Raw genomic sequence first — 25,322 nt, 5'->3', positions numbered from 1 at the left:
AGGCCCACCTGCCTCTCCGAGGAGGGCACATCTGAACTGCGATCTAAGGGACACAGACCGGGGCCACCTGGTGGGATTCTGCGTTGTCTCAGGGATCGTGGAGCGGGAGACATTGTCAAGAGTGACAAGATGTCTGTAAAAAGAAAAGGACCCCTCTCTGGGACTCATAGAGGCTCAGTCGGTTTGGCTCCAGTCGTGATCTCACTGTTTCGTGAGTTCAAGCCCTGCGTCAGCCTCCCTGTTGTCTGCGCAGAGCCTGTTTGGATCCTCTCTCTCTCTCTCTCTCTCTCTCTCTCTCTCTCTCTCTCTCTCTCTGCCCCTCCCCTGTTGGTGCTCTTTCTCTCTCTCTCAAAAATAAACAAACATTTTTAAAAAAGAGACCCCTCTCTGGAAACAACCCAGGCATCCCCAAACAAGATGTGGTCCATCCTGGTAATGGAATATTATTCAGCCCCAAAGAGGGATGAGGGGCTGACACAGGCTACGGTGTGGATGAGCCTGAGGGACACCATGCTGAGTGACACAAGTTAGCCACAGGGGGATACATCCTGTGCGATTCCTCTCAGACGAGGTCCCCAGAGGAGTCAGTCGTAGAGGCAGAAGGTAGATTGGTCGTCGCCAGGGGCGGGGGCTAGCAGTGACCCCTAACGAGGACAGAGTCTCTGTTTGGGGTGATGACAGGGTTTTGGAGATAGACCGTGGTGGCGATGGTGGCACAGCACTGAGAATGTAATTAACGCCATTGAATTATACACTAAAAGCGGTTAAAATGACACATTTTATGTTACATGTCTGTTACACCGTAGTTTTTTAAAGGCCCCTCTGGCTGCCGGTGGGGAGCCCAGAGTGTGGGAGCCAGAGGGGTTGGAGGCTGCTAGGGGGAGGCCAGGGCTGTCCGGAGAGCGGCTGCTGGGGTGTCCTAACTCCTGAACTGGATGTCAGGGCGAAGGAAAGAGGAACCAAGGATTTTGACTCCCTGGGTTTCAGCCCAGGGACCCGGGGGGATGGTGGGACCATGGACTAATATGGGGGGTGGGGTTGTTTTGGTCTGGTCAGGCTGGGAGACCCGAGGGAGGTGTAGACGGTGAGGAGAGAAGCGGGGCTGGCGCTCCAGTGTGGCAGTCTTGGGGGAGGCTAGTTGAGTCCCCCAAGGAGTGTGGATGGGGGAGAGGCCTGGGGACCCCACCTGGGGTTCCAGCGCCTGGGTCCTGGGTGCAGCCCTTGGGGGTGGGAGCCACCTCGCTCAGATGCATGCCCCCTGTGTTCTGATACTGCTGAGCTGTGGACAGCACCCTTTGATGGGTCCCAGGCTGGCCTGTCCCATGCGTAGACTGTTGTCCTGACCAGAACCCCTCAGACGGAAGCGGGGTGGGGGAGGGGACAGCCGGCTCAGGTTCATACCACTCGTGAATGGCAGAGTTGGATCCAGACCTAGGTGGGTTGGCTGCCCCCTTCCCCCCCCGCCCCGGAGCCTGGCGTCCAGCAGCCTTTCCAGTATTAACCAGCTGCTAACTAGTTTAAGTCCCTCAGGGAGAACCAGGGAGGGAAGTGTCCACTGGGGTCAGAGTTTCTCCTGAGCCTGCTCATGGCTAGGAGATGGGGGGGGGGGGGGAAGTAATGAGGAAGCCCCTGCTGCCCACAATGTAACATAAAACACTGTGAGGGGGCGCTTGGGTGGCTCTGTTGGTTAAGTGTCCAACTTCAGCTCAGGTCAGGATCTCACAGTTTGTGGGTTCGAGCCCTGCGTCGGGCTCTGTGCTGACAACCCAGAGCCTGGAGCCTGCTTTGGATTCTGTGTCTCCCTCTCTCTCTGTTCCTCCCCCACTCACACGCTGTCTCTCTCTCTCTCTCAAAAATAAAGATTAAAAAAAAATTTTTTTTAATAAAATAAAATGCTGTGAAATGAACCCAAAGTGCAGGCCCTGTCCGGTCGGGGTTGTGGGGTGAGGCAGTAGAGGGGAGACTTCCTGAAGGCTGGGGATAGGGAGGGCGCAGGTATGGAGGGCTGTGCTGTGAAATTACTGCCCATCTCTCGAGAGGAGTCTGAGGCCCAGAAGGGGCCGTCCTGCCCGTGAGCGCGCCGCCCTGACCTTTATAATTCTTGAGAACCTGTGCCCTCAAGGAGCTTCTGGTCTAGTAGGGAAGGTTGACAGCAGACCTGCCAGCGTAAAAAGGTAATTTCGGGTGTGGTCGAAAGCTGTACGTCAAAAACAGGGCAGACGGATGGCAAGTGGGAGCAGCAGGAACGTTTGGGGAGGTCGCGGTGGGTTGTTCTGCCCGCGTGGCCTCGGAGTTGAGCTCTGAGCCGAGAAAAGCCATAGCAGGTGTATGGGGAACCGGGGAGAGCGTTCCAGGCAGAGAGTGGGGGGCGGGAGCTAGAGCATTCTAGGAACTGGAGGGGGCGGGTTGCAGAGCAGGGTGACGCCAGATCGCCAGTGGCCTCTAGGCCCTGCTGAGGAACGCAAGCCCCAGTGGAGAGCGGAGGGGAGGGTTAATAGGCAGATCACGTCATTCAGGGATCCCTTAGCCCTGAGTGGAGGGCAGGCGTGGAGGCGGATGGCGGCTTGGTCCCGGACGGTGGCACCGGGGGCCACAAGTGGGCAGGTTGGTGAGGTGCTTTGGAGGCAGAGTTCTAGGGACTTGCCGATGGAGCTTATGAAGGGGAGGGCTGGGGAGGGGTGAGGAGTCGAGGTGGATTCCTAAGTTTGGGGTCTGAGATGCAACAAATGCTCATCGCTGTGTGCCAGACCTGTTCCAGAAGCCGGGGCTAGGGCTGAGCAAAACAACCCAGTGTCCCGTGTCTGTGCAGGAGCTCTACCATACAGGAAGTAAATAGTTACATTTGAACAAAAGCCTAAAGGAGGTGAGAGGAAGCAGCCTTGTGGGTAACTGGTGGGCAGTCTAAGATACATGTGGAGGAACTGACAAGCGCAAAGGCCCTGGGGCAGGGCTTGGTGTGCTCAGGGAACAGCTGGAGGCGGGAGTGGCCTGAGCAGAAATGGGGTCAGGGAGCTAACTGGGCTGGTGGATAGGCTTTCACTTGGTGGGGGGAGAGACAGTAGTTGGGGCTCTGTTGAGAGATTCCAAACCGAAAATGAGAGCCGTGGTAGGTATCAGTTGGTCGATGGCATTGAAAGTGTGGGACAGATTGGGGATGACAGTGTGGGAGAAGACTGAGTGGGTGTTCACACACTGGAGAGCCAGTTAAAACATGGGGTGCTGGCCCTCCCCCGAGAATGAGTGTTTCTAGAAGTTCCTGGCCAGGCTGGCGCCCCTGGGCCAGGGCCGCCCTTGAGAACCATGGTGTAGATAGAGCAAAGGGCCAAGAGTAGAGATCTGGGTTTGCAGCTCTGAGAGCGTCCAGGGGAGACGGAGGTGGCAAGAGGGAGGAGCAGCCGAGAGGGGAAGGAGTGGGTCAGAACCAAGCCCTGTGCCCAGGGACGGACAGATGGGTGGGAGGATTGCAGGGAAGGGCACACGATGCCAGCTCCCCCCTCCCTGGCTCCCCAGGGGGCTGCACACCCCTCCCTACCTACCCCCCCCACCGCCTGTCTCCAACTAACCTCGAGGGTCCCCCAGAGGGAAAGAAGGGGACTCAGTTGTCCCTGGTCCCGATCTGTGGCGCCAGCCAGCTGGATTCTAATTAGCTACCAGAGCGGGAGAGACAGGAAGCAAGGGCTGGGGGCGGGGCCTGGACTCCTGCCCAAGACTGGGAGGCTAGTGAAGCAAGTCAAGGCCAGGATGCCTGGGTACCCGGCCCCTACCCCCATGCTGTGCCGGGTGGGGAAGCTAGGTGGGGGAGACAAGAGGGCAGAGTTGGGGGTGGGGGCGGAGAAGAAGCTTCCAGAAGGTCTTTATCCCCCGTGACATCCCAGTGAACCGCCCTTGCTACCTGAGGGGCACTGTCAGACCACGGGAGGTTCGTCCAGGAGGTTCCCTTTGGTTCAAGGTGCCCAGATGGGCGGGTCTGGCTGCCGGGGGTGGGGGTGAGGGTGGGCAGTGGAGTTAGCAGTGTACGCCAGAGGTTCCGGGGGGCCGGTCAGCCTCTGGCCCAAGGGTGCGGCTTCAGTCAGACACGGCTGGCTCGAGAGAGGTCCCTTGACTGGCCCGTCTGGGGACTCTGGGGTGGAAGGCCTCGGCCACCGGCAAGGAGAGGGGACCAGCCCAAGCGCACCTCCTCCTGTGTCTGCTGGGGCCTCGCTCCCGCCTCACTCTCCCTCTTCTCCCCAGGCTGGTGGGCCAGGCCGTGGTGCCCACCTGCTGATGCGGGGCAAGGCCCCCCGCACAGGACACTGAGAGCCCCGGACCCGCCCCTGGCCGCCGCCATGGCCCGCCTGGCCGCTGTGCTGTGGAGTCTCTGCATCACCGCCGTCCTGGTCACCTCGGCCACCCAAGGTAGGTGCCGCTGGGGCTGGGGAGGGGCCAGCCTCCGGAATGCAGCTGGGCGGGCAGATGACAAGGTGCAGGACCTCCCAGCCACTTGGTAAAGCACCGCAGTCCCCACCTCGCTCCAGACCTCGGCGGAACGAAGCCGGAGGAGGACTTGGTAATTGCACCCCCTGGTACCACGGAGGGCTCCCCGGACCGGCCCCTCACCCCCAAAGCCCGGGGAAGCCGGGGGTCCTAGAACCTGGGACGCGGGCTGTGGCCTCCTGGGACCGGGACGGGCCTTCCTGGTGAGCCGCTACTCCTCTGTCTTGCGTGTGTGGCTTTCTCTGTGATTACATCTCGGAGGCCCTCACTGGGAAGAAGGCTTAATTAAAGCATGCCCGCTGACGTTTATTTAAAAACAACTAATTACCCGGCTCGGCCCTATGCCGGCCCCAGGATCCTGCACATGCGACAATTAGTGCCCCGAGCCCGCCCGCCCATCTTCACCAATTACTCAATTATGGTCCCCGTGGCAGGCCTAGGCGGGGGCAAGGGCAGGGCAAGGGGAGAGGCAGAAAGCAGGGGCCCGCTGGCCTTGTCCCTAGCCCGGGGGCCTGCCCCCAGCCGGCACCCCCTCAGCGCTGTCTGGAGAGCACTGTTGGCACACTTTGTGCCCCAGGGTCCCCTCCTGGAGCCCGATACTCCAGAAAGCCACAAAGGTGGAGGGGGCCGTACTCAGCCAGGCCCCAGGGCCTTGGCACCGCTCCGGCCAGCTGGCACCCTCTGCTCCCCTGATGCCCACGTTCTCTGCCCGTCCGGGTCCTGCCCCACAGCCCCAGCTGGGCCGGGAGGGGCCGCTCCCACCCCCAGACCCATCTGAGCCAGCCTCCACCCCCGGCCTCCCTCCCGGGCCCGGGAAGGACTAAAATTAGCTGTGAAAGCAGATGGTGCTAGAGGAACACATGTAATACTTTCCCCCGAGTGAGACTCAACTCACCCCAAAAAACCCCGGGGGCCTAGCTGCCATCCCCCTCGGGCCTCCCACCCGACGCTGGAAGGACAGGTCTCTGAAAGGCACTGCCGCCCTCGTGCACCGGTTTTCTCCTGACCCACGAGCCACAGTCCCCACATCGGGCCCGTGGGTCACTCCGTGCATCCACGCCTCCCTCCAGCCCCTGGCGAGGCCTGGCGGAGGGAGCCCAGCGTCTGAGTAGGTGGCTGCCCCGGCAGGTGTCGGCCACGCGGAGCCCACTCTGTCCCGCAGAGTCTGGCTGCTTCGGTAATCCCACCGGTGGTGGGACTCGGCACCCGCCGCCTCGCCACATATCGCTTGCCCTTGTCGCAGCCCCTCAGCGGTGCCTTGAGGCGGGAGCGGCGGCTCCTCGGAGAAGGATCTGGGGCCACGGAGGTGGTCCGTTACTGGGCCAGGCCGTCAGCCGGGGATTTAAACCCCCTGGGTCCTCACACGGCACAGGATGGGCAAGGACGTGTGACACTGCGACCCCACGGGGAGCTGACCCTCCCCACACAGGGCACCACGCTCAGTGCTTCCTTCAGGAACATTCTCTAGTGCACCGAGTCCTCGAAGTACATTCCTGGGCTGTCAGTGCCGATCTTACAGGTCGGAACCTGAGGCCCGAGGAGGCTAAAGCTGTGGCTGTCCGAACTGAGCACGCGTCGGAACCGCTGGTGGGCACACAGGTCCGAGGCTCCTGGTATCACCCCCGAGATCCCGATACAGCAGGCCTGGGGGTGGGGGGGCAGAATCTGCCTTCTTAAGCAGCCACCACGGGACGTCGGTGCCACCGACCCCCAGGCCATGCCGTGAGAGGCTCTGGCCCATCGGCCGAGAAGTGGCAAAGCCAGGCTCTGCGGTGTCCTCCCCGACAGGAGAGCACTTCCTCCCACACCATCTCTCCTGCTTGCGTGGGGCGGTGCGAGGGTAGGGGAGCGCCCAAGACCTCCCTCACTTCCGACTCCAACTGCAAGTTCGGGAGTTCCTTAGACCACCCTCAGACATGATGATTCACTAGAAGCGTATTCCAGAATGCTGTCGTGCTCACGGTGACAGCTTCTTACAGCCGACGGATGCAGAGGAAAACCGCCAAGGGAAGCGGTGTGTGGGGCAGCGTCCGGGAAGTTTCCGTGCCCAGGGCTCGCGGTTCGCCCCCTCCCCACGGAGTGGTCACACGTGCTGTGCGACCACACGCATGGTGCCCTGCCAACGTGGGACGCTCCCCGGGCCCCGCTGTCCAGAGCCTTCACTGGGGCTCAGTCATGTGGATGTGGGGGACCCCCCGCAGCACTGGCCTCAGTCTCCCGCCCTTCCAGAGGTCCACTGACACCCCAAGACTCCCACCCTAGATCATGTCCTTACTGTGTTCTTTTGCTAGGCCTGCTGTAACAACGTACCGCAGACTTGGTGGCTTGAAACAGCAGAAGTTTATTGTCTTGCGGTCTCTAGAGGCTTTAAGTTCAAGATCAAGTTGTCAGGGGGGCTGGCTCCTCCCGAGGGCCGTGAGGGAAGGAGCTGTTCCCGCTCTTTCCTGGGCTCGTGGCTGGCTGTCTCCCCTCTGTCTCTGTGTCCACATTTCCCCTCTTTATAAAGACAGTGGTCATACTGGGGCAGGGCCTACCTTAACAGGCTCGGCTCATCTGAACTTGATGGCCTGTTTCAAATTTGGTCACATCCTGAGGTACGAGGGAGGACGGGAGGACACAACTCAGCCCAAAACAGTGCAGACTGTCTGACCTGGCCCGAGGCCCCCAGGTCAACAAAGACACTCATCGGGCGGGACGCTCCGGGTGCTTGGAGGCACTTCCCCAGGAGCCGAGGGCAGAGGCCTCACTACGCGGCTGGGCACGTTGGGAAGCCCGTTTTGCAGATGAAAGAACTGAGGTTCCTGGATGCAGCCCAAGCTGGAGGTGGGACCTCCTCAGCAGGGTCTTCCCTCCCCGTAGGCCTGAGCCGGGCTGGGCTCCCGTTCGGGCTGATGCGCCGGGAGCTGGCGTGCGAAGGCTATCCCATCGAGCTGCGGTGCCCAGGCAGCGACGTCATCATGGTGGAGAACGCCAACTATGGGCGCACAGACGACAAGATCTGTGACGCCGACCCTTTCCAGATGGAGAACGTGCAGTGCTACCTGCCTGATGCCTTCAAGATCATGTCACAGAGGTGAGAGGCCCCGGCCCCACCGGGCTCCTGGGAGGAGGGGTGGGGACAGTCCCTGGGGTCCCTGGATAAACACCCCCCTGGTCAGGGCACCCTGTCCACGCCTTCAGTCCTCCTTCTGTGCGTTCCGCACGGGTTTCCTGAGCACCTACTAGGTGCCAGGTCCCGTGCAAACAGCCGGTAAGACCCGGCCCGTCTTCCCCACCAGCCTCCAGAAGCCCATCCCGAGACTAGTCGGGGGGGGGAAGGGGCAGTCTTGCAGTGTAAACGCAAGAGCAGGACAGGGTGAAGGTGTCACAGGCTCCGAGGGAGAGCCCAGAGGTCACTCAGGCTTCCCCAAGGAGGTGAAGCCTGAACGCAGATGACAGAAGCACACGTGAGTGTAAGAGAAAGAGAGTGCTTGAGTGTGCAAGGCTGTGTGTGAGTGTGACAGGTCTGCCAAAGCCTTTCTCACACCTGCTGCAGAAGTCCAGTTAGAGCTGGTCGGCTCCTGCTTCAAACCACGCCCACACTTGACCACTGCTTCCGTGGCCACAGCTCCCCCTGGGGTTGCCCTGTCTCGCCCACTGCCGTCTGTTTCCCCCGCCCGCCCCGCAGCAGCCAGAGGGTACCTATGAGCACCCACCTCACTCAGAGCGAAAGCCTGTCTTCCCCGAGGCCCACGAGGCGCTGCGCTCTGTGCCTTGTGCCCCTCTCCCGGCCCTCACCCTCTCCACACTCCCCCTCGCTCACTCGGCTCCGGCTGCCCTGCCTGCTCCTGACATACATCAGGCATCGTCTGCCACGGGCCTCCTCTGGGTCTTGGCACTGGCTGTTCCCCCTGCCGGGAATGCTGTTCCCTGACACCCGCACGGCTCCTCCCTCCCCTCCTCCGTAGATTTTCTCACCTAATGCTCCTCTTGGTGAGGCCCGTTTGACCACCCTAAGATCACTGCCCCCACCCCACTTCCTAGCTCCTTCCCTGCTTTATCTTCTAGCCCTGACCTCTAGCCACAGTTCTGTAGAACAGAATAGTTCCCTCTGTTATTGTGTTCGTTTTGTCTTTGCCCCATGGGGACAGGGCGTTGTGTCTGTCACTGCTGTCCCCAGCCAGATACAGAGGCATTCACTGAGTTTTTGCTAAATGCCTGAGAGGGCATAAGGTTCACTCCAGGATCCAGAGCACAGAACTGAAGAAGGGGAGGAGGGCTGGGGCCAGCTCGGCAGCCTCTTGAATGTTGGCAGAAGATTCTAGAATAAGTCATGGGGCAGGGTCACTGAGAGCCTCCAGAGACTTTTGGGCAGGCATGGGCGCGGGCAAGTGGCTCTGACCGGTGGGCCAGGCTGGAGCCACCTCGTTCCCTCCCTCCCACCTTCTCTCAAATGTGCACCCTCTCCAGCGGTCCTGCCCCCCCTTCCCTCTCTGACACCCTGCATGGTGTCAACCTTGGCTTGGACTATGCCCCATCCTCCTTGCGGATCCCTTTCCTCCCACCTCCCGCCTCCGAGTTTCTCACTGCCCACTTCGTTCAGCGCCGGCCTCGGCGTCTGCGGTGTTCTCCCCGGCCCGGTTCCGGTGTCCGTGGGTTCTCACTTCCAAAAGGGGGGACGCTGTGCAGTGTGGTCACTGGGGCCCAGGGAGCGAGAGGCCGTTGCTCTGCCCTCTTGAAACCTGGAGGCTCCTCGTACTGCTTAGGGCTGACAGCCCCCGGAGCACGTACGGTGGCCTAAACAAGACGGGAGGCGAGAAGGCCACCCGCCTCCCGCTGTCTCGGTGCCTCCCTGCACCCATCCCGTTTGAAGGCCACCGTGGGCCCTTTGCCACCTCCCGGTCACGGCCAGCTGCAGGGGGAGGCTGGGACCTGCGGTCTCCGGCCCCTTTCTCTTCCGGACAGTGAGGTGACGCTCACATATCGCCGTCCGTCATCTTAAAGCGGACAATTCAGTGCTATTTAATACGTGCGCCACCACCCCTGTCTGGTTCCGGAACATCTCCATACCCCCGAAGGGCAACCCCATCCAGTCACGGCCCCCCCCCCCCCGCCCCCAGCCACTTGACACCACCTGCTTTCTGTCTCTCTGGATTTGCCTGCTCCGGACGTTTCATAGAGAGAGAATCTGAGACGTGGCCTCTTGGGTCTGACTTCTTTTGCTCAGTACAGCGTTGCCGGGGTTCAGCCACACGGTGGCGCACCGGACCTTTTTTCTTTTTCTTTTTATGGCCAAATAATGTTCCACGGCACAGACCGACCACATTTGGCTCATCCGTCAGCGGACAGTGGGGCTGTTCCCCCACTTTGGCTCTCGCGACAGCGGTCCTGCCGTGAATGTACAAGCAGTTGTTTGAGCGCCCGCTTCCGGGTCTTTGGGAACACAGCTAGTAGGCGTGCAGTTGCCGGGTCCTGGGCAACCCTCTACTTAACCTTCCGAGGCCAGTGCTGTGTTTTGAGCCAGGGGGATGAGGTGGGTGGGAGTGAGCAGATTCGTTAGTTAATGACCTTGGTTGGAGAGACAGCAGAGGAGAAACCTCGTTTTGTCGTTAGGGAGTCCCCTCATGTGCTAGCCGGGCTCCCGGGCGGTGGGTGGGGACTCCCGAGTCCCCTCGGGGAACTGAGTGTGGCTTCCGCACGAGGCCGAGAGATTGCCCGTGTCCTACCTGCACGTGGTCACAGCGGCGCCGTCCAAAGGCCGAGACACGTACACCTAAGACGTGGCCTGAGGTGGACGCAGAGAGGCGCCGTGAGCGTCTCGTTAGCAGCACTTCGGCGGAGACGCCACCTCGTCCCCGCACGTGTGGCCTTGTGTCTTATGGTCAATTCGGGAAAAACGCCAAGGATGTAACGGCGGGCGTGACCCTCCGATGGGATGAAAATGGCGAAGGGCAGCCGGGGAAGCAGTTTCTGGGGCGCAGCTCTGGCCCAGCCCTGAGGCTGAGAACAGAAGAAACCTGTGTGGTGGGAAAGAGAGAGCAGGCAGGAAACGGGACACGATGCCCACACAAGGCCGCCGGCCCTGGTCGCCAGAGTTTCTTCTCAGCCCGGGGGGGGCGCGTTCCTCTCCCGGCCCTAGATGCCCCCCCACCAGTTCTAGGCCTGTCTTATCTCAGCTCCTTGTCTCTTCTCTCAGGTGTAACAACCGCACCCAGTGCGTGGTGGTTGCCGGCTCTGACGCCTTTCCCGACCCCTGTCCTGGGACCTACAAGTACCTGGAGGTGCAGTACGACTGTGTCCCCTACAGTGAGTCATCTTGTTCCTTGTGCGGACACGGGCCCTTCCCCCTCCCAGAAGCAAGCGAGGAGGAGACACCTTGACACACACACACACACACACACACACACGCACGCACACGCACGCGCACAGGGCCAAGTCGGGACCAGGTACTTGGGGGACAGCCGGGCCTGCTCCCTCTCTCACACACTTTCTTCTCCCAGCCCCTCTGTCCACACTCGGTACCTGCCCCACCCCCACCCCCACCTTCACAGACTTTGTCCCCATCCCCAGGGCACCTTCCCCACCCCTTGTTACTCTGGCCCATTAGCCCTGCTCCTGCACATGCCCCTCGCTCACTTAACACTTCAAGGCCAGAACTCTGGTCGGTGCACTTATCAGTCTTCTTTTCCCTGGGCCTGGGCCTTGCTGCCCTCCAGCCTCTCTGCCTCCTTCCTCCTCTCACATCTCTTCCTTTCCTGACTCCCCCCTTACACGCCTGCTCTTCCCTCTCACTCACTCCATTTCCTTTCTCAACTCCCTCTCCTCTTTCTCGTCGCCCTCGCTTCTCACATACTCCTAGTCCTGCCCCTTCCCAGTCCTGGAAGCCGGACTCCAAACCCATAGAGAGGCAGACCACCGTCTGAGGCCTGGCGGCAGATCCGGTTTGAAGGACTAGGGGCATCTTCCTCAGCTACTATCTCTTGGTTAGTTTGCCCATTACCATGGTAGCACTTCCTGTCTGCAAGGGAAGTGCTGCCATGTTGGACTAGAGTGGGCCCCCCCCTCAAGGAAGCCTGAGGAGGGTGATCTGGGGAGCCAGGGGCCTGGCTTTCTTGCCTCTGGCCAAAGGGAGCAAACAAAGACAGGGTCTCTCCTCCTCAGCACTCTGCTCTTAACATGGCCCTTCTTTCCTGCCCTCACTCTCCCTTCCCTTCTCCCCATCATCCATTCCTCTCCTCTCCCTGCCAGCTTCATGTAGCCAACCTGGAGGTAGGGCCTCCGGGCAGATGGGGGAGGAGGCAGGGCCACCAGAGTCTCAGAGAGTGGGGGGCAGGGGCAGGGGAGCAGGAGGCCCTGTGACTCTCCCCCCTCTGCCCTCCCACCCCAGCTGTCCCCCTCAACCTTTGATTTCTCCTCGCAGGTGATGGCGTACAGGCCGGGGGAAACAGGATCACCTATGTGCTTCCATAACCTTCTTTTACTCCTCACCCTTTCCTTTCAGCAACGGAGGCCTCCAGCCGCCACCTGAGGGGGACGCCCATCTGACCTTTGAAGCCTCCCCACAGCACTGGGGACACTGCCCATCCACCCCCGTGGCTGGGGCAGCAGGGAAGGAAGGCGGGAGGCTGGGAGCATTGCACAGCAGGGAAATCAGGCTGGGTTTGCGGCTCAGCCTGGTTCTTGGATTTTCTGACTCTGAAACTTGAGCACATGACTTAACTTCTCTGAGCTGCGGCCAAAGGAGGCGAGAGTCCAGGAGACGGTGTGTGTGAAACGCCTGACCTGAGGCTGGCCGCAGAGCTGGCTCCCTGTGGCAGGTGCGGGTGTAAACTCCCCCAGGGCAGAGGCTTCGTCTTCATGCCCCAGCGCCCAGACCCGAGCCTGGTTCAGGATGTGCTCAGCAAGGGTTCGGGTGCCCTTCCGAGCCAGCTTAGCCTGCACCTTCGTCTGTGATGGCGGGAGGGGCCCCTTCCCAGGGATGCGGCCAGCAGTAGACAGAATGTGGGTGAAGCGCCTCGTGTGCCCCGCACCATAGGCGTCAGAGAAACGGTGCCCGCTTCTGCCAGCTGCTCAGTGGCCTCAGTTGTGTCGTTTCACTTCACTGAGCCTCAGCTTCCCCATCCGCAGACAGGGCTCTTGAAAAACTACCTGGGAAGTTCCTAGCACAGCTCCTGGCACTTAGTCACTTACCAAGTGCTAGGTACTTGGTAGTCATTGCTTTTGTTGTGGCTACTTGTAGCGATTTTTACCAGTTAACATTACTGCCTGTTGGTAATCAAAACCAAAAGTAATGACTAGTGACGAACACAACTCCTCGTTGTGAGGAGTGAGATAGGTGAGATAAAGGGCAGGAAAAGAAGACCTTGATCCAAGTCGAGTCCAAAGCAAGTGCACGCCACGTGGGTGAAGAAGCAGGAAAAAAGTCACGCAGCATAGGAAGGAAAGAGGCCTACGGGCCTCCTGAAGCTGACCGCCCCCCGGCCCCCGAGGGTGGGCCAGGGGGCACGGCCCACAGAGACCTGGATGGCCCAAGCACGGGCAGCTCCGGCCTGGGGGAGAGAGCTAGCCTGAGCCCCCGGGGAGGCAGGACGTGCAGTGAATGTGTCTGGGACACGTGGGGCCGTGTGTGCCCTCGACAGGCAGGACCCAGGGGTGTGGGGGTGTAGCTTGCTGGTTCCAGAAGAAGTGGGGACTGCAGTTGACAAGGGTGAGGGTAGCTAGGCCAGAGAACAGGAAGGCGGGCACTCACTCGTCCCGCGATGTTCCTGTTCGCTGAGCACTTCCTGTGTGCCAGGCCCTGGATGAGGCGCTGGGAAGGAAGCCAAACACTCCCCTGGGGACTCCCTGCTTGTGCCTGTAGAGAGGCGGCAGGGGAGCAAGGCCCCGGCCAGAAGTTCCTGAGGGGCCAGGGACACGGAGCCTGAAGGGGGAGCAGCCTGGGCAGCCATCTGGCCCTGGGCTTCAGAGGCTGGGGTGACCCCAGTGCTGGTGCGGGCGAGTCAGGGGTGGGTGTAGGGGCCACCGTGGGGAGGGGGCAGTGGGTGTGTGGGACTCCCCCCCCCCCCCCACCACCACACACACACACACACACACAAACACACACACATCCAGACGGGCCCGACTAACGCTGGATTTGCCTTGCAGCTGAGCACATTCTAACCGTGCCCCTTCCTCCCCTAGGTGCGCCCGCCCACCGGGCAGCAGACAGGGAGCTCCTGGCTCCCGGGCCCCCGGGGGTGGGGGGGCTGGGCAGACAAACGGAGCCACAGGCTTGCCCCGGGGGAGCTGGGGAGCGTGGGAGCGTGTCTGTGCCCCCACCTGCTGTCTGTGATGTTCCCCCACCCCAGCCTCTTCCTTCTCTGCCTCTGTCTCCCCCACCCGGCTCTCCGAGGCCCAGGGGCTCTGCCTGTCTGCCTCTCCGTCACTCTGTGTTCCACTCTGCCGCCCTCTCTCTCTGTGTTGGCTTCTTCTGGGTTGCGAGGGCTTGGGGGAGCTCGGCTGGACTCTAGCACGGCCGGCACAGAAAGGGAAGGAGCTCAGCATGCTCTCTCAGCTGGGGGCGCCCAGGCCCCTGGAGGCACTGAACCCCCTCCCCCTGGGCCCCTGGTTCTAGCAGGAGGGCAGCAGGCAGGGTGTGAGGGGACCCGTGTGGCTCTTCCCCACCCCCTCGCCCCTGGTGCTCCCCTAACCAGAGCCTACCTTCCAGCTGAAGCTACCCCCTCCCCGACCCCCACTGCACCGAGGGTGCTCCCACCCATCTGAGGGCTCCGTCCACCTGCCTGTTTGTACACCCCCCCCCCCGTGTCTCTCTTGGTCTCTGTCCTCGCGTGTCTCCCCCTCCCTGTGACTGTCTCCCCCGACACCCTCCCCAGAGGAAGGGACTTGGGGGCGGGGGCTGAGCTGATGCTACGTTTCGGGGTTGGGGAACCAGGATGAGGAAAGAAAGGAAAAGGGGGCATGTTGCCAGATAAGAAACGAAAGCAATTTAATCTTTTTTTTTTTCTCTTTTTTTTCTTGCACATTTTTTTTCAATTTGTTTTCTCTCTCTCTTCCGATGCTTAAAGTAGAAGTGGAGCAGAAAGGTAAACGCACTGTTACCAATGCTAACCCCTAACTCACACTTTGTTCTTACCTGTACCATACTTATGTGACCCGCCCTCCCCTCTCAGCCCCTTCTTCTCCCCACCCCCCCACCCCGGGTGTCCTCCCGGTGGGGCCAGCCCTGGTGCCGCCACGGGCGACTCCACCCTCCAGACACCCGAGGAAGCTCCTCTCTGAGCACGGGCAGGACCTTCTGTCTCTCTCTCTCTCTCTCTCTCTCTCTCTCTTTCTCTCTCTGCCTCTTTTTCTCTCTTTCTGTCTCTCCCTGTCCCTCCTCCCTCGTCCCAGCCCTTGCAGGGGGGACCTGGCCTTCTCTCATACTTATTTTGCCTCCTTCAGGAGAAGTGTGTAAGCATCCAGGGCGGGAGGGGAGGGAGGGACCCCCTTGTCTGGCTCCCAGCTGGGGGCAGAGTGCACCGGGTCTCTCTCCTTTTCTTCCTGCCCCAACTTTTGTAACACGTGTCTGGCTCAGGGGAGGCGGGATGGAGGGGACACCTTTGTTTTCCTTTGGGGGAGCAGATTCCTTCTATCTCTCGGGCTCCTGGTGGCATAAGTTCCTTCTGGTTTGGCGTTTCCAAGGCCCAGAGCTGTTTTGGAGCACGGAGCACCAGTTTCCCCCACCCCCAACCCCCATCCTTGACCAGCCGGGGGCCCAGCCCTGGGGAGGGATGTCAGCTGTCCCCAGCCCTGGGAGGGCAGTCTGCCAAATTGGGGGGGAAGGGGTGGGGGTGGGCCTCGCTGTGGGGGGGAGCGCGGGGTGGGGGAACGTTTTCTCTGGTTCTGAAACACTTGCAAAGCTGCAGTCAGGGTTTCTTCTGGGCTGTTTTGGTTAGAGGACCAGGGAGAGGGGGGTTGGGGGGAGGTACAGGCCTGGTCTGGGGACTTCCGTGAGCACCGTAATTTCTTGCAGGGTTAACCTTCAGCAAGGGAAGGGGAAAACTCCAAGGTGGGGTGGAGCTCTCTGGCCTTTGGTGTTGGGGGGGTGGGGGGGGCACACTGCCGCCGAAGAACTTCGAGGGTGGGCGGGATATTGGAGATGGCCCAGCGCTCCCCTGAATTTTGGGGGGAAATGACAGCTTTGAGGTTGGCCGCGGGCGAGCCATCCTTTCGGGGTCGCTTTTTGCCTTGAAATTACGGTGGTCTGTGGAGCATCCCTTTGAGGAAGGTGGGGCGGGGTCCCTCCGAGCTGCTCCCCTCCCCCTGCCCTCCCCCACCTCAGAGAGGCCTGGGCAGCCAGCCCAGGCCCCCGACCCTCACTGCCCCGCCACTCTCTCCCTCTCTCTCCCTGAGACACTCTTCTTACAGGCCCGGTGGTGGTTTGGACCCTGCAGCCCTGGATCTTTTCTCTTCGAGGGGGGAGTGGGGGGGCGGGGGGGGGGAGGGGGGAGGGAAGAGGAGGTGTTGGGAGCTTGGTGCTGGGGAGGGGTCCTTGCTGTCAAAGGCCCCAGGCAGACCCTTCCTCATCTTCTCCCCCTTCCCCGGGGTAACCTCTAACCACGTTTTCCTCCTCCACACCCTTCTGACCAGGTCAGGCTCTGAGGCCTCCCACCGCCCCCCCCCCCACACACACACAGACACATCTGCTCAGGGGCCACAGAGCTGGCAGGGGTCCTGGCTTGGGGAGAGGGGAGACCCGGGCACAGAGGAAAAAGCTGGAGGCCAGGTGTGCGGGACACAGGGCGCAGGCCAACCCCTCAGGGCACTGGGGACAAGGAGATGGTGGAGCCCTAGGGCTCAAGCCAGGATCCCTCTGGTCCCTGCTGACGTCTGTGTCCCAGGCTCCCCTCCCCCTCCTAAAACAGGGTGTGCTCCTGGCTGCTTTGTGCCCGGGGACCCTCGGGCCAAGCCGTCCCTGATGCTGTGAAGGGAGGGCTGGACATCCCCCCACCCAAGCCTGGTGAAGAGGCTGGACGTGGGGGAGTGAGGAGTGGTGCCTGTCCAAGACCCTCTTGCCACTGGGGCTGCCCCCCAAGCCCGCACCAGGTCCCAGCCCTCCCTGTTCCCCCTGGGGCCAGCTGCTTTGGTGACAGGCCAAGCAGGAGCAGAGAATTCACTGCAAACCCTCACCCTGGCCTGTGTGTGGGTTCGGCCAGCAGGGAGGTGAGAGGGAGGCCCGGCCATCCTGGAGGGAGGGGCGTCTGGACATCCCCACTCCTGAGTCCAGACCCCTACCGGGTCGGTGAGGGGAGGCTAGGAGTAGGTGGCACCGGGGTGTGACGGGGCAAGGGTGGGCAGGCCAGCGGCGGCCAACGAGATGCAGTTGAGGTTTTCCTCCTTTTCAGGGAATGGGGGGGTGGGGCGGGGCCCCCCACCTTTCTGACATCAGCGGTGCCTTGGTCCCTCCTCCCGAGCCGGGGATGGTCGCAGGTAAATCGGGGTCCGGGGCAGGGGAGGGGGCGGGCCGGCTGGGGCGGGCTGGGTCTTTATCCTAGCTCCTGGTTCCCTCCCTTGCCCCCTCTGAGCTGGACCTGGGACTGCCCCCCCGAGGGACCCTCAGTCGGGCCTGGGCCTTGGAGTGAATTCTCTGCTCACCCCTCTCTCCTCGCCAGCACTAACCCTTTCTTCCCAGGTGGTCTCCAGCGTGCCTCCCTTGGAGCCAGGACCTCGCCGAGGCCCCCCCACCTTGTCTCTCTTCCCTCCACGCAGCTCTCCTTTCCCCTCCCCAACTCTCCCGGGAAGCCCCCTCCTTTCCCATGTCCCCCAACCTCCCCCACCCCTGTGCACCAGTGTCAGTGTCTGCTGCTGAACAAACCCCATGAGAGACCTTGCCGGCTGGGGGCAGGGCGGGGCACCATCAGGGAGGGGCTGGATTTTTCCAAAAACCCTTCCTCACCTGCTGATTTCGTGGGTACTGGGTAGGGGGTGGGGGCACAGGCTGCATCGGGAACCCTGGGTGCCTCCTCCACCCTGGAATAGGGGGGCACTCCTGACACCCACTGTGGGTACGGAAACATCACTCTACCTTGCAATTTTTGCGGGGGGTTGGGGGGAGAGGGGAGAAAGAGTTAAAAAAAAAAAAAAAATCTGTCCTGGTGTGGTTGGTGAAGGATGGGACCCTCGACCCATAGCTCTTCCGTAGGGGGCTGTGACAATGGTAAAGGAGCAGGGCACTGAGTCCCTGGAGCCTCAAAGCCACCAGTGGCTGCAGTGAGGAGATCTTTCCGCCCCCACTTAAGGCACACGAAGACGACTCTGGGAGGGCTGTTGCCAAACCCTTTATCCCCAGCCTGTGGGGTCTCTAGCAGCCAGGGAAGGAGAGGGGTACCACCACCCCACACACTAACCCTGCTCTTAATGGCCTCCAGGGTTGACCTCTCCAGGGAGAGGGGCAGCTGGGCAGGGCAGGGGTCCCAGCCCGGAAACCCCCTTCCCATCACCAGCCCTACCAAGCAACCGTGACTGCAGCAGCAGGAGGGGACAGCCTGGCTACCCCAGGCCGCGTGACCAATTTGTCTCTCTCTCTCCCCCTCCCTCGCCTCTGCGCCTCCTCTCCCCATGTCTTCCCCGCCCTCCCATCCGCCCGGCCCAGTCTTCGTGTGCCCAGGGACCCTGCAGAAGGTGTTGGAGCCCACCTCCACGCACGAGTCGGAACACCAGTCTGGCGCCTGGTGCAAGGACCCGCTGCAGGCGGGCGACCGTATCTACGTCATGCCCTGGATCCCCTACCGCACGGACACGCTGACCGAGTACGCCTCGTGGGAGGACTACGTGGCCGCGCGCCACACCACCACCTACCGCCTGCCCAACCGCGTGGACGGCACGGGCTTCGTGGTCTACGACGGCGCCGTCTTCTACAACAAGGAGCGCACGCGCAACATCGTCAAGTACGACCTGCGCACGCGCATCAAGAGCGGGGAGACGGTCATCAACACGGCCAACTACCACGACACCTCGCCCTACCGCTGGGGGGGCAAGACCGACATCGACCTAGCTGTGGACGAGAACGGGCTGTGGGTCATTTACGCCACCGAGGGCAACAACGGGCGCCTGGTGGTGAGCCAGCTCAACCCCTACACGCTGCGTTTCGAGGGCACATGGGAGACCGGCTACGACAAGCGCTCGGCGTCCAACGCCTTCATGGTGTGCGGGGTCCTGTACGTGCTGCGCTCCGTGTACGTGGACGACGACAGCGAGGCGGCGGGCAACCGCGTGGACTACGCCTTCAACACCAACGCCAACCGCGAGGAGCCCGTGAGCCTGGCCTTCCCCAACCCCTACCAGTTCGTCTCCTCCGTGGACTACAACCCTCGCGACAACCAGCTTTACGTCTGGAACAACTATTTTGTGGTGCGCTACAGCCTGGAGTTCGGGCCGCCTGACCCCAGTGCGGGTAGGCTTGGCTGCCCTGGGCTCTGCCTCCTTGGTTGCTTGGCGTGGGGTGGGGGTCTACTGCGTGCTGAGAGCGGGAGGTCAAAGCCAAATAGCACGGGACAGAGGCTGGTCTCAGCCTCTCAGTTCGTCGTCACGGCTTATGGGGCGGGGATGGTTCCTGCCTTTTTACGTAAGGTGCAGAAACTGAAGCACTGGGAGGGTAGTAGGGGCGTGCTGACTTCTCTGCCGCTCTATATCCAGGGCTCTGCGCTCCTAACCACTAAGTCACACCCCCCCCCCCCCCACCTGGCCCAGGGGCCTGGGCACTTTGGGCCCAAAATCTTGGGTGAAAGCCTGGGGTCAGTAAAGACGCCAGGACTGAGTGTCCCTGGGCAGTCTCATTTTGCTCTCTCAGCTGCCCTCAGCCAGCTCTGAGCAGCCCCAGGGAGCCCCATCTAATCCAACCTCATTGGCAAAATGGGGACCTGAGGCCTCCACCAGGATTCGGCCAGGTCACAGAGGCCGGAGAGGGGAACGGGAATGGCAGGTGGCTGTGTTGTGACATCCTCTTCCTGGCCTGCGCTCTCTGGTTGCTCTCTCACACCTCAGGGTACACTCAAGTGGATTTTTACTGCCTTTTGATGTCTCTGGTGGTCTTGGGGGTAGAGAGAGGCCAGGGGAATTCTCCCAGACCCAGTGGGGACCAGGACATCCTCCCACTTTAGGGAACATGCTAGAATGCCAGAGACCCCGTGCCTGGGCACACCACGGCAGGACCCCGGGCACAGGGGTGACTCTACCTTGGATACCCTCTTCGCTTCCAGGCCCAGCCACTTCCCCACCTGTCAGCACGACCACCACAGCCCGACCCACACCCCTCACCAGCACGGCCTCGCCCGCAGCCACCACCCCGCTCCGCCGGGTGCCCCTCACCACACACCCTGTGGGTGCCATCAACCAGCTGGGACCTGACCTGCCTCCAGCCACAGCCCCAGCTCCCAGCACCCGGCGGCCCCCAGCCCCCAACCTGCACGTGTCCCCAGAGCTCTTCTGTGAACCTAGAGAGGTGCGGCGGGTCCAGTGGCCGGCCACCCAGCAGGGCATGCTGGTGGAGAGGCCCTGCCCCAAGGGGACCCGAGGTGAGTACAGAGGCTGCGGCCGCCTCACTGTGGCTGGCCTGGGGAGCGGCCAAATCTGGTCTGGCCGGGGAAGGGGTCGGGAACGTGTCTGCCACTCAGTTTGGCCCAGGCCCACTCCCTTGTTCACGTTCCACGCCCAAGCATGGGCTTTCTGAGGACAGGGGTCACGCCTGACCTCTGCAGCTGTGCTCTCAGGGCACAGGAGCAGCTCAGTGAGTCCCCCTGCCCTGTCCCCTCTTGCAGTGCCGGGCAGACCGTGAAGGGAGCCCACAGGAGGTGACTTGGGCCCTGGAGCAGCCAGTAGCAGCAGCACAGAGAGCAGCTCGAGTGCCCTGGGGGGGGGGGGGGGGGGGGGGGGGGGAAGGACCCCGTGCTCCAAGTGGAGCGATCCAAGGGGAGGGTCTGAAGAGGCTTCAGGGAGAGGGAGGGGTTCCAAGATGGACTTTGCTGGAAAGTTCCATTTCTGGTGGGCAAAGATGGAAGGAGGAGGAACCAAGAGGGGGAGCTGAGAAGTGAGGGGTGGCTTACGTCACCTCAGAGTGATGTCTCTCTTGACTGTCCGGCCCTCTTCATGTCTGGTCTTCCGTGTTTCCTTCACCTACTTGTTCTCCTGTTATCTCTTTTCCCTGCTGTGGCCCCTTCTCCTCTCCTTCCCTGTGGCTCCCTTCTCTGTTCCTGTCTGTCCCTGCAGGAATTGCCTCCTTCCAGTGTCTACCAGCCCTGGGGCTCTGGAACCCCCGGGGCCCTGACCTCAGCAACTGCACCTCCCCCTGGGTCAACCAGGTGGCCCAGAAGGTACCAGCAGCAGCTGCCCCTTCCAGACTGGCACATTTGCTTGCACACTGGGCCCTGGGTGGCCGGGCACAAGGCGCACTGGGGGCAGTAGAGCAATTGGGGAGACAAATAGGCCGGCAGGTCTGGGAGCCAGGACTGTGTGGGGTCCCCTCCCTGGCCTACTGCGGGAACAGAGACGGATGGGGAGGGCAAAGAGGCCAGAGAGAGAGGGAGGAGAGGGGCCAAGCAGGCTGGGCATGTTAAAAGGGAACATGTGGGAAGCAGGATGGTCTCTGAGGTAGCCGGGGGCCCCTACTCCCACCTCACACAGATCAAGAGTGGGGAGAATGCAGCCAATATTGCCAGTGAGCTAGCCCGTCACACCCGAGGCTCCATCTATGCGGGTGACGTGTCCTCCTCCGTGAAGCTGATGGAGCAGCTGCTGGATATTCTGGACGCCCAGCTGCAGGCCTTGCGGCCCATTGAGCGCGAGTCAGCTGGCAAGAACTACAACAAGGTGGGGCGTGGCAGTGGGGCCAACAGGGTGGGGCAGTGCCCTGAGGGTTCAAGAAGAGCCAGCCTGGTACCTCCACGCTGGACTGCCACCCATGGTGGTCAGAGAGGACCGGTCCTAGGCATGTTGGATCTTCCTCTCGAGTTGCCCTGGATGGTCCTTAGGGTTGGGGGTCCCTTAGGAATAGGTCTTGCTCGTGGCCCAGCCCTGGGTCGGTAACAGCTGCGGAAGAGCAACCTATCTGGGGCCCGGACGTGTCAGCCTGGGGGGCTGGGGGGGGGGGGCGGGGAGGAGGGAAATGACAGCACCTCTCTCTCTTTTCCCAGATGCACAAGCGGGAGAGAACCTGCAAAGACTACATCAAGGTGAGGCCCAGAGGGCTCCTGCTGGCCACGGCCGAGCAGCAGGGGAGGGAGAGCTGGTGAGACAGCCCTCATGGCTTCTGGGCACGCCCCAGGCAGCACTGGGGCGGGAGGCTGAGAGAAGGGATGCAGAGCCCAGCCCAAGGAAGTGGAGGACGTGGGGGGAATCACAATGCCACCCCCTCGCCTGTGTAGGCTGTGGTAGAGACTGTGGACAACCTGCTGCGGCCAGAGGCTCTGGAATCCTGGAAGGACATGAACGCTACGGAGCAGGTGCACACAGCCACCATGCTCTTGGATGTCCTGGAGGAGGGTGCCTTCCTGCTGGCCGACAATGTCAGGGAGCCTGCCCGCTTCCTGGCTGCCAAGCAGAACGTGGGTGAGTGCTGCGGTCATGACCAGGGCAAGTTCAGGTGCAAATCTTGAACTGTGAGGGCTGCAGCCCAGAGACCACGGGGGATGCCCTGGCCTTGGGCCTCTTGCCATAGCTGGGCCTCTGGACTGGGGATAGACCGCAACCACATCTGTCCTGCCATCCCCTGTCCCACAGTCCTGGAGGTGACAGTCCTCAACACCGAGGGCCAAGTGCAGGAGCTGGTGTTTCCCCAGGAGTACCCAAGCGAGAACTCCATCCAGCTGTCCGCCAATACCATCAAGCAGAACAGCCGCAACGGTCAGTGCCCAAACCCTGGGCTGGCATCCCTGCTTCACTGGCAAGAAACATCAGTTCTTAAATTTTAGTGGTTTTGAAGAATCCGAGAAAAGGGTGGGACCCACAACACACAAGACTGTCCTATATTCAAGCTAGCATAATATTTCAGGGGATTCGTGGAGTCCTCCCTCCCGCCCCCCCCCCCCAAAGCCCCACAGCACAGGAACTTTGCCAGGCTCACTGCTGTGTAAAAGCAGTCTACTCTCTTAACTCAGGGAGGTCTGTCCCATTTGAGACTAAGGCTCAGAGAATGGGGATTTCCTCAAGGTAACACAGCAAATGAGGTGGGGCTGGGGACACGGCCCTGTCATTTGGAACCGTTTACAACTAACTGAACAATGGTACACAGAAGGGCTCCCCAAACCCCCTCACCTGGGCCACAGCCTGGCTCTGGAGGTCCTGCTGGCCGGTGTGGCTTGGTGGAGGGGGGGTGCTGGACCGAGGACTGATGGCTCGCCCTGCCATGCCCATCGTCCCCAGGTGTAGTCAAAGTCGTTTTCATCCTCTACAACAACCTGGGTCTCTTCCTGTCCACCGAGAACGCCACAGTGAAGCTGGCAGGTGAAACAGGTACAGGTGGCCCAGGCGGCGCCTCCCTGGTGGTGAATTCGCAGGTCATCGCGGCGTCCATCAACAAGGAGTCCAGTCGAGTCTTTCTCATGGACCCTGTCATCTTCACTGTGGCCCACCTGGAGGTGAGCTGAGGCATCCCCCTTCCTCTGTGGGGGTCCCACCACCTTCCATGTTCCCAGCCTGCATATTCTCCCCACTGTGTGTTCACACCCCAAGAACAAGTTACGATCCCTTTCTGGGACGCCGGTCCCCCGGCCTCCATCTCAACAGCTTGGGCCATTTGTCCCCGGAGACCCCAGACCGTCACCTGGAGCCCCGGCCCCTTTTCTCATGCTTGTCACCATCCCGGGAGCTGGGTGTGGGGGCCGGAATGGGATTCCCTGGACCTGACTTCCCGGCCGCCACCACACGACAGGCCAAGAACCACTTCAATGCTAACTGCTCCTTCTGGAACTACTCGGAGCGTTCCATGCTGGGCTACTGGTCAACCCAGGGCTGCCGCCTGGTGGAGTCCAACAAGACCCACACCACGTGTGCCTGCAGCCACCTCACCAACTTCGCCGTGCTGATGGCCCACCACGAGATCGTAAGCTGGCTGGCGCTCCGCTCCTCTGGGCAGGCCCACCTGCTCTCCTGGCTTTGCATGGCAGAGAGAGCACTGCATGGACAGTGCAGGGAAGGCCAGCTTCGTGGGCATGTGGGCAGGAGGGGGGCCACCAGTCTTGCCTGGGGCATGAGGCCGTATGTCTGGTTCTTTCTGGTCACGGTCCCACCTTCTCCCTTCTCTGGAGAAGCAAGTCGGTGTCACCTTCGTCATCTCTCCACAAGCCTTCCAGAGCATGAGGAAGTGAGCGTGCCAGCCGCAGAAGGGTGGGGGCCGGCGAGCCGGCCAGGGGGCAGAAGGCCAGATGGGCAGCACTGGTGGTGCCCGTGACCTATGGCCTTGCTCGCCACTAGTACCTGGCTGAGCCCAGAGCGAGCCTGGCTACACAAAGGCCACAGGTGCTGAGTGCCCCCCCCCCCAATCCCCCAGTACCAGGGCCGCATCAATGAGCTGCTGTTGTCGGTCATCACCTGGGTGGGCATCGTGATCTCCCTCGTCTGCCTGGCCATCTGTATCTCTACCTTCTGCTTCTTGCGGGGGCTGCAGACCGACCGCAACACCATCCACAAGAACCTGTGCATCAACCTCTTCCTGGCTGAGCTGCTCTTCCTGGTCGGGATCGACAAGACTCAGTATGAGGTGGGCTGGGGCTCAGGGACAGAGGCAGGGGGGAGGAGAGGCGGCGCCGGCCCGGGTGGCTCCTCACCTGTGGTCCCCGTCCCCGCTGCCCCCAGATCGCCTGCCCCATCTTCGCTGGCTTGCTGCACTACTTCTTCCTGGCCGCCTTCTCCTGGCTGTGCCTGGAGGGTGTGCACCTCTATCTGCTGCTGGTGGAAGTGTTTGAGAGCGAGTACTCCCGTACTAAGTACTACTACTTGGGGGGCTACTGCTTCCCGGCACTGGTGGTGGGCATCGCGGCTGCCATCGACTACCGCAGCTATGGCACCGAGAAGGCGTGAGTGTTCCTCCTCCTACCCCCCACCCCCCCCCCCCCAAGTCTTTCCTCCTGCCTGGCTCTCTGCTCAGCAGTACCTCTTAGGCCAGGACCCTCAGGGCACTGGCCTCCCTCCTCCTGAGATCTAAGGCCACAGCAGAGTCCCTGGGGACTAGGATTGGGGAGGGGGGAGGGCTTTCCCGCCTCTTGTCTACCCCAGCCCCACTTCCTTTATAGCTGCTGGCTCCGAGTGGACAATTATTTCATCTGGAGCTTCATCGGGCCAGTCTCCTTCGTTATCGTGGTAAGTAGGAAGGTGGTACCCGCCAGTACCACGTCTCCGTTCTTCGTGCAAGCTAGTCTTGACCCCTGAGCACCCCCCACTCCCCCCCGAGCCTTGAGAGGGCTGGTCTGACCACCATCAAAACCGAGCAGCCAACCAAGAGGACAAGAGCATAGCAGGTCCGTAAAGCTCCAGCACCGAGGCCCATCCGTCCAGGCACTGTGATTTGAGCCCCTGCCTGTGTCAGGTGTGGGCCCTGTCCTCCCAGCAGCAGGAGCCACATTAACAGTTGTTACCAGTCAGCAGACACCTGAGCACAGGTACATTGGCAGAGGCAGCCCTGAAGGAGGAGGGTTGAGACTAAGACTTGGCCAGGAGCTCACAATGGGAGGTGGAGGGACCACTAGCCTAGCCAGTACCACGTGTAGCCTAGCCCCTCCCCTTGTCCCACCCCCAGGTGAACCTGGTGTTCCTCATGGTGACCCTGCACAAGATGATCCGGAGCTCATCTGTGCTCAAGCCCGACTCCAGTCGCCTCGACAACATTAAGTGAGCAACCCTTC

General features: G+C 61.6%; 1 protein-coding gene and 1 long non-coding RNA gene across 6 annotated transcripts in view; one reads left to right on the top strand and one right to left on the bottom strand.

Annotated features, from left to right (window-relative positions):
* The window catches only part of ADGRL1 (adhesion G protein-coupled receptor L1), a 42,997-nt gene that overhangs the window by 11,823 nt on the left and 5,852 nt on the right, over positions 1–25,322 (top strand). Inside the window, exons 2-18 of one of the 5 annotated variants that reach the window (XM_043586804.1) lie at positions 4,231–4,395; positions 7,333–7,546; positions 10,649–10,758; positions 14,520–14,534; positions 18,083–18,883; positions 19,689–20,003; positions 20,695–20,798; positions 21,109–21,294; positions 21,618–21,656; positions 21,849–22,032; positions 22,204–22,326; positions 22,846–23,060; positions 23,354–23,524; positions 24,089–24,181; positions 24,277–24,497; positions 24,714–24,780; positions 25,217–25,308. In XM_043586804.1, the coding sequence (XP_043442739.1) occupies positions 4,326–4,395; positions 7,333–7,546; positions 10,649–10,758; positions 14,520–14,534; positions 18,083–18,883; positions 19,689–20,003; positions 20,695–20,798; positions 21,109–21,294; positions 21,618–21,656; positions 21,849–22,032; positions 22,204–22,326; positions 22,846–23,060; positions 23,354–23,524; positions 24,089–24,181; positions 24,277–24,497; positions 24,714–24,780; positions 25,217–25,308 (3,020 nt within the window). In that variant the 5' untranslated portion in view covers positions 4,231–4,325. Of the gene's footprint in view, positions 1–4,230; positions 4,396–7,332; positions 7,547–10,648; positions 10,759–14,519; positions 14,535–16,839; positions 16,921–18,082; positions 18,884–19,688; positions 20,004–20,694; positions 20,799–21,108; positions 21,295–21,617; positions 21,657–21,848; positions 22,033–22,203; positions 22,327–22,845; positions 23,061–23,353; positions 23,525–23,971; positions 24,182–24,276; positions 24,498–24,713; positions 24,781–25,216; positions 25,309–25,322 lie in introns of those variants that run through there. The other 4 variants (XM_043586802.1, XM_043586803.1, XM_043586807.1 and 1 more) reach the window with 4 other exon arrangements.
* LOC122486984 lies at positions 9,736–10,653 on the bottom strand. Its single transcript, XR_006298288.1, has 2 exons — positions 10,179–10,653; positions 9,736–9,840 (listed from the first exon to the last, which is right to left on the bottom strand). It is a non-coding gene; the product is annotated as an uncharacterized LOC122486984 (long non-coding RNA).

Source organism: Prionailurus bengalensis, chromosome A2 (assembly GCF_016509475.1).
Source record: "Prionailurus bengalensis isolate Pbe53 chromosome A2, Fcat_Pben_1.1_paternal_pri, whole genome shotgun sequence".
In the NCBI taxonomy this organism is placed as follows: domain Eukaryota; kingdom Metazoa; phylum Chordata; class Mammalia; order Carnivora; family Felidae; genus Prionailurus; species Prionailurus bengalensis.
This window is presented reverse-complemented; position numbering and strand designations above follow the sequence as displayed.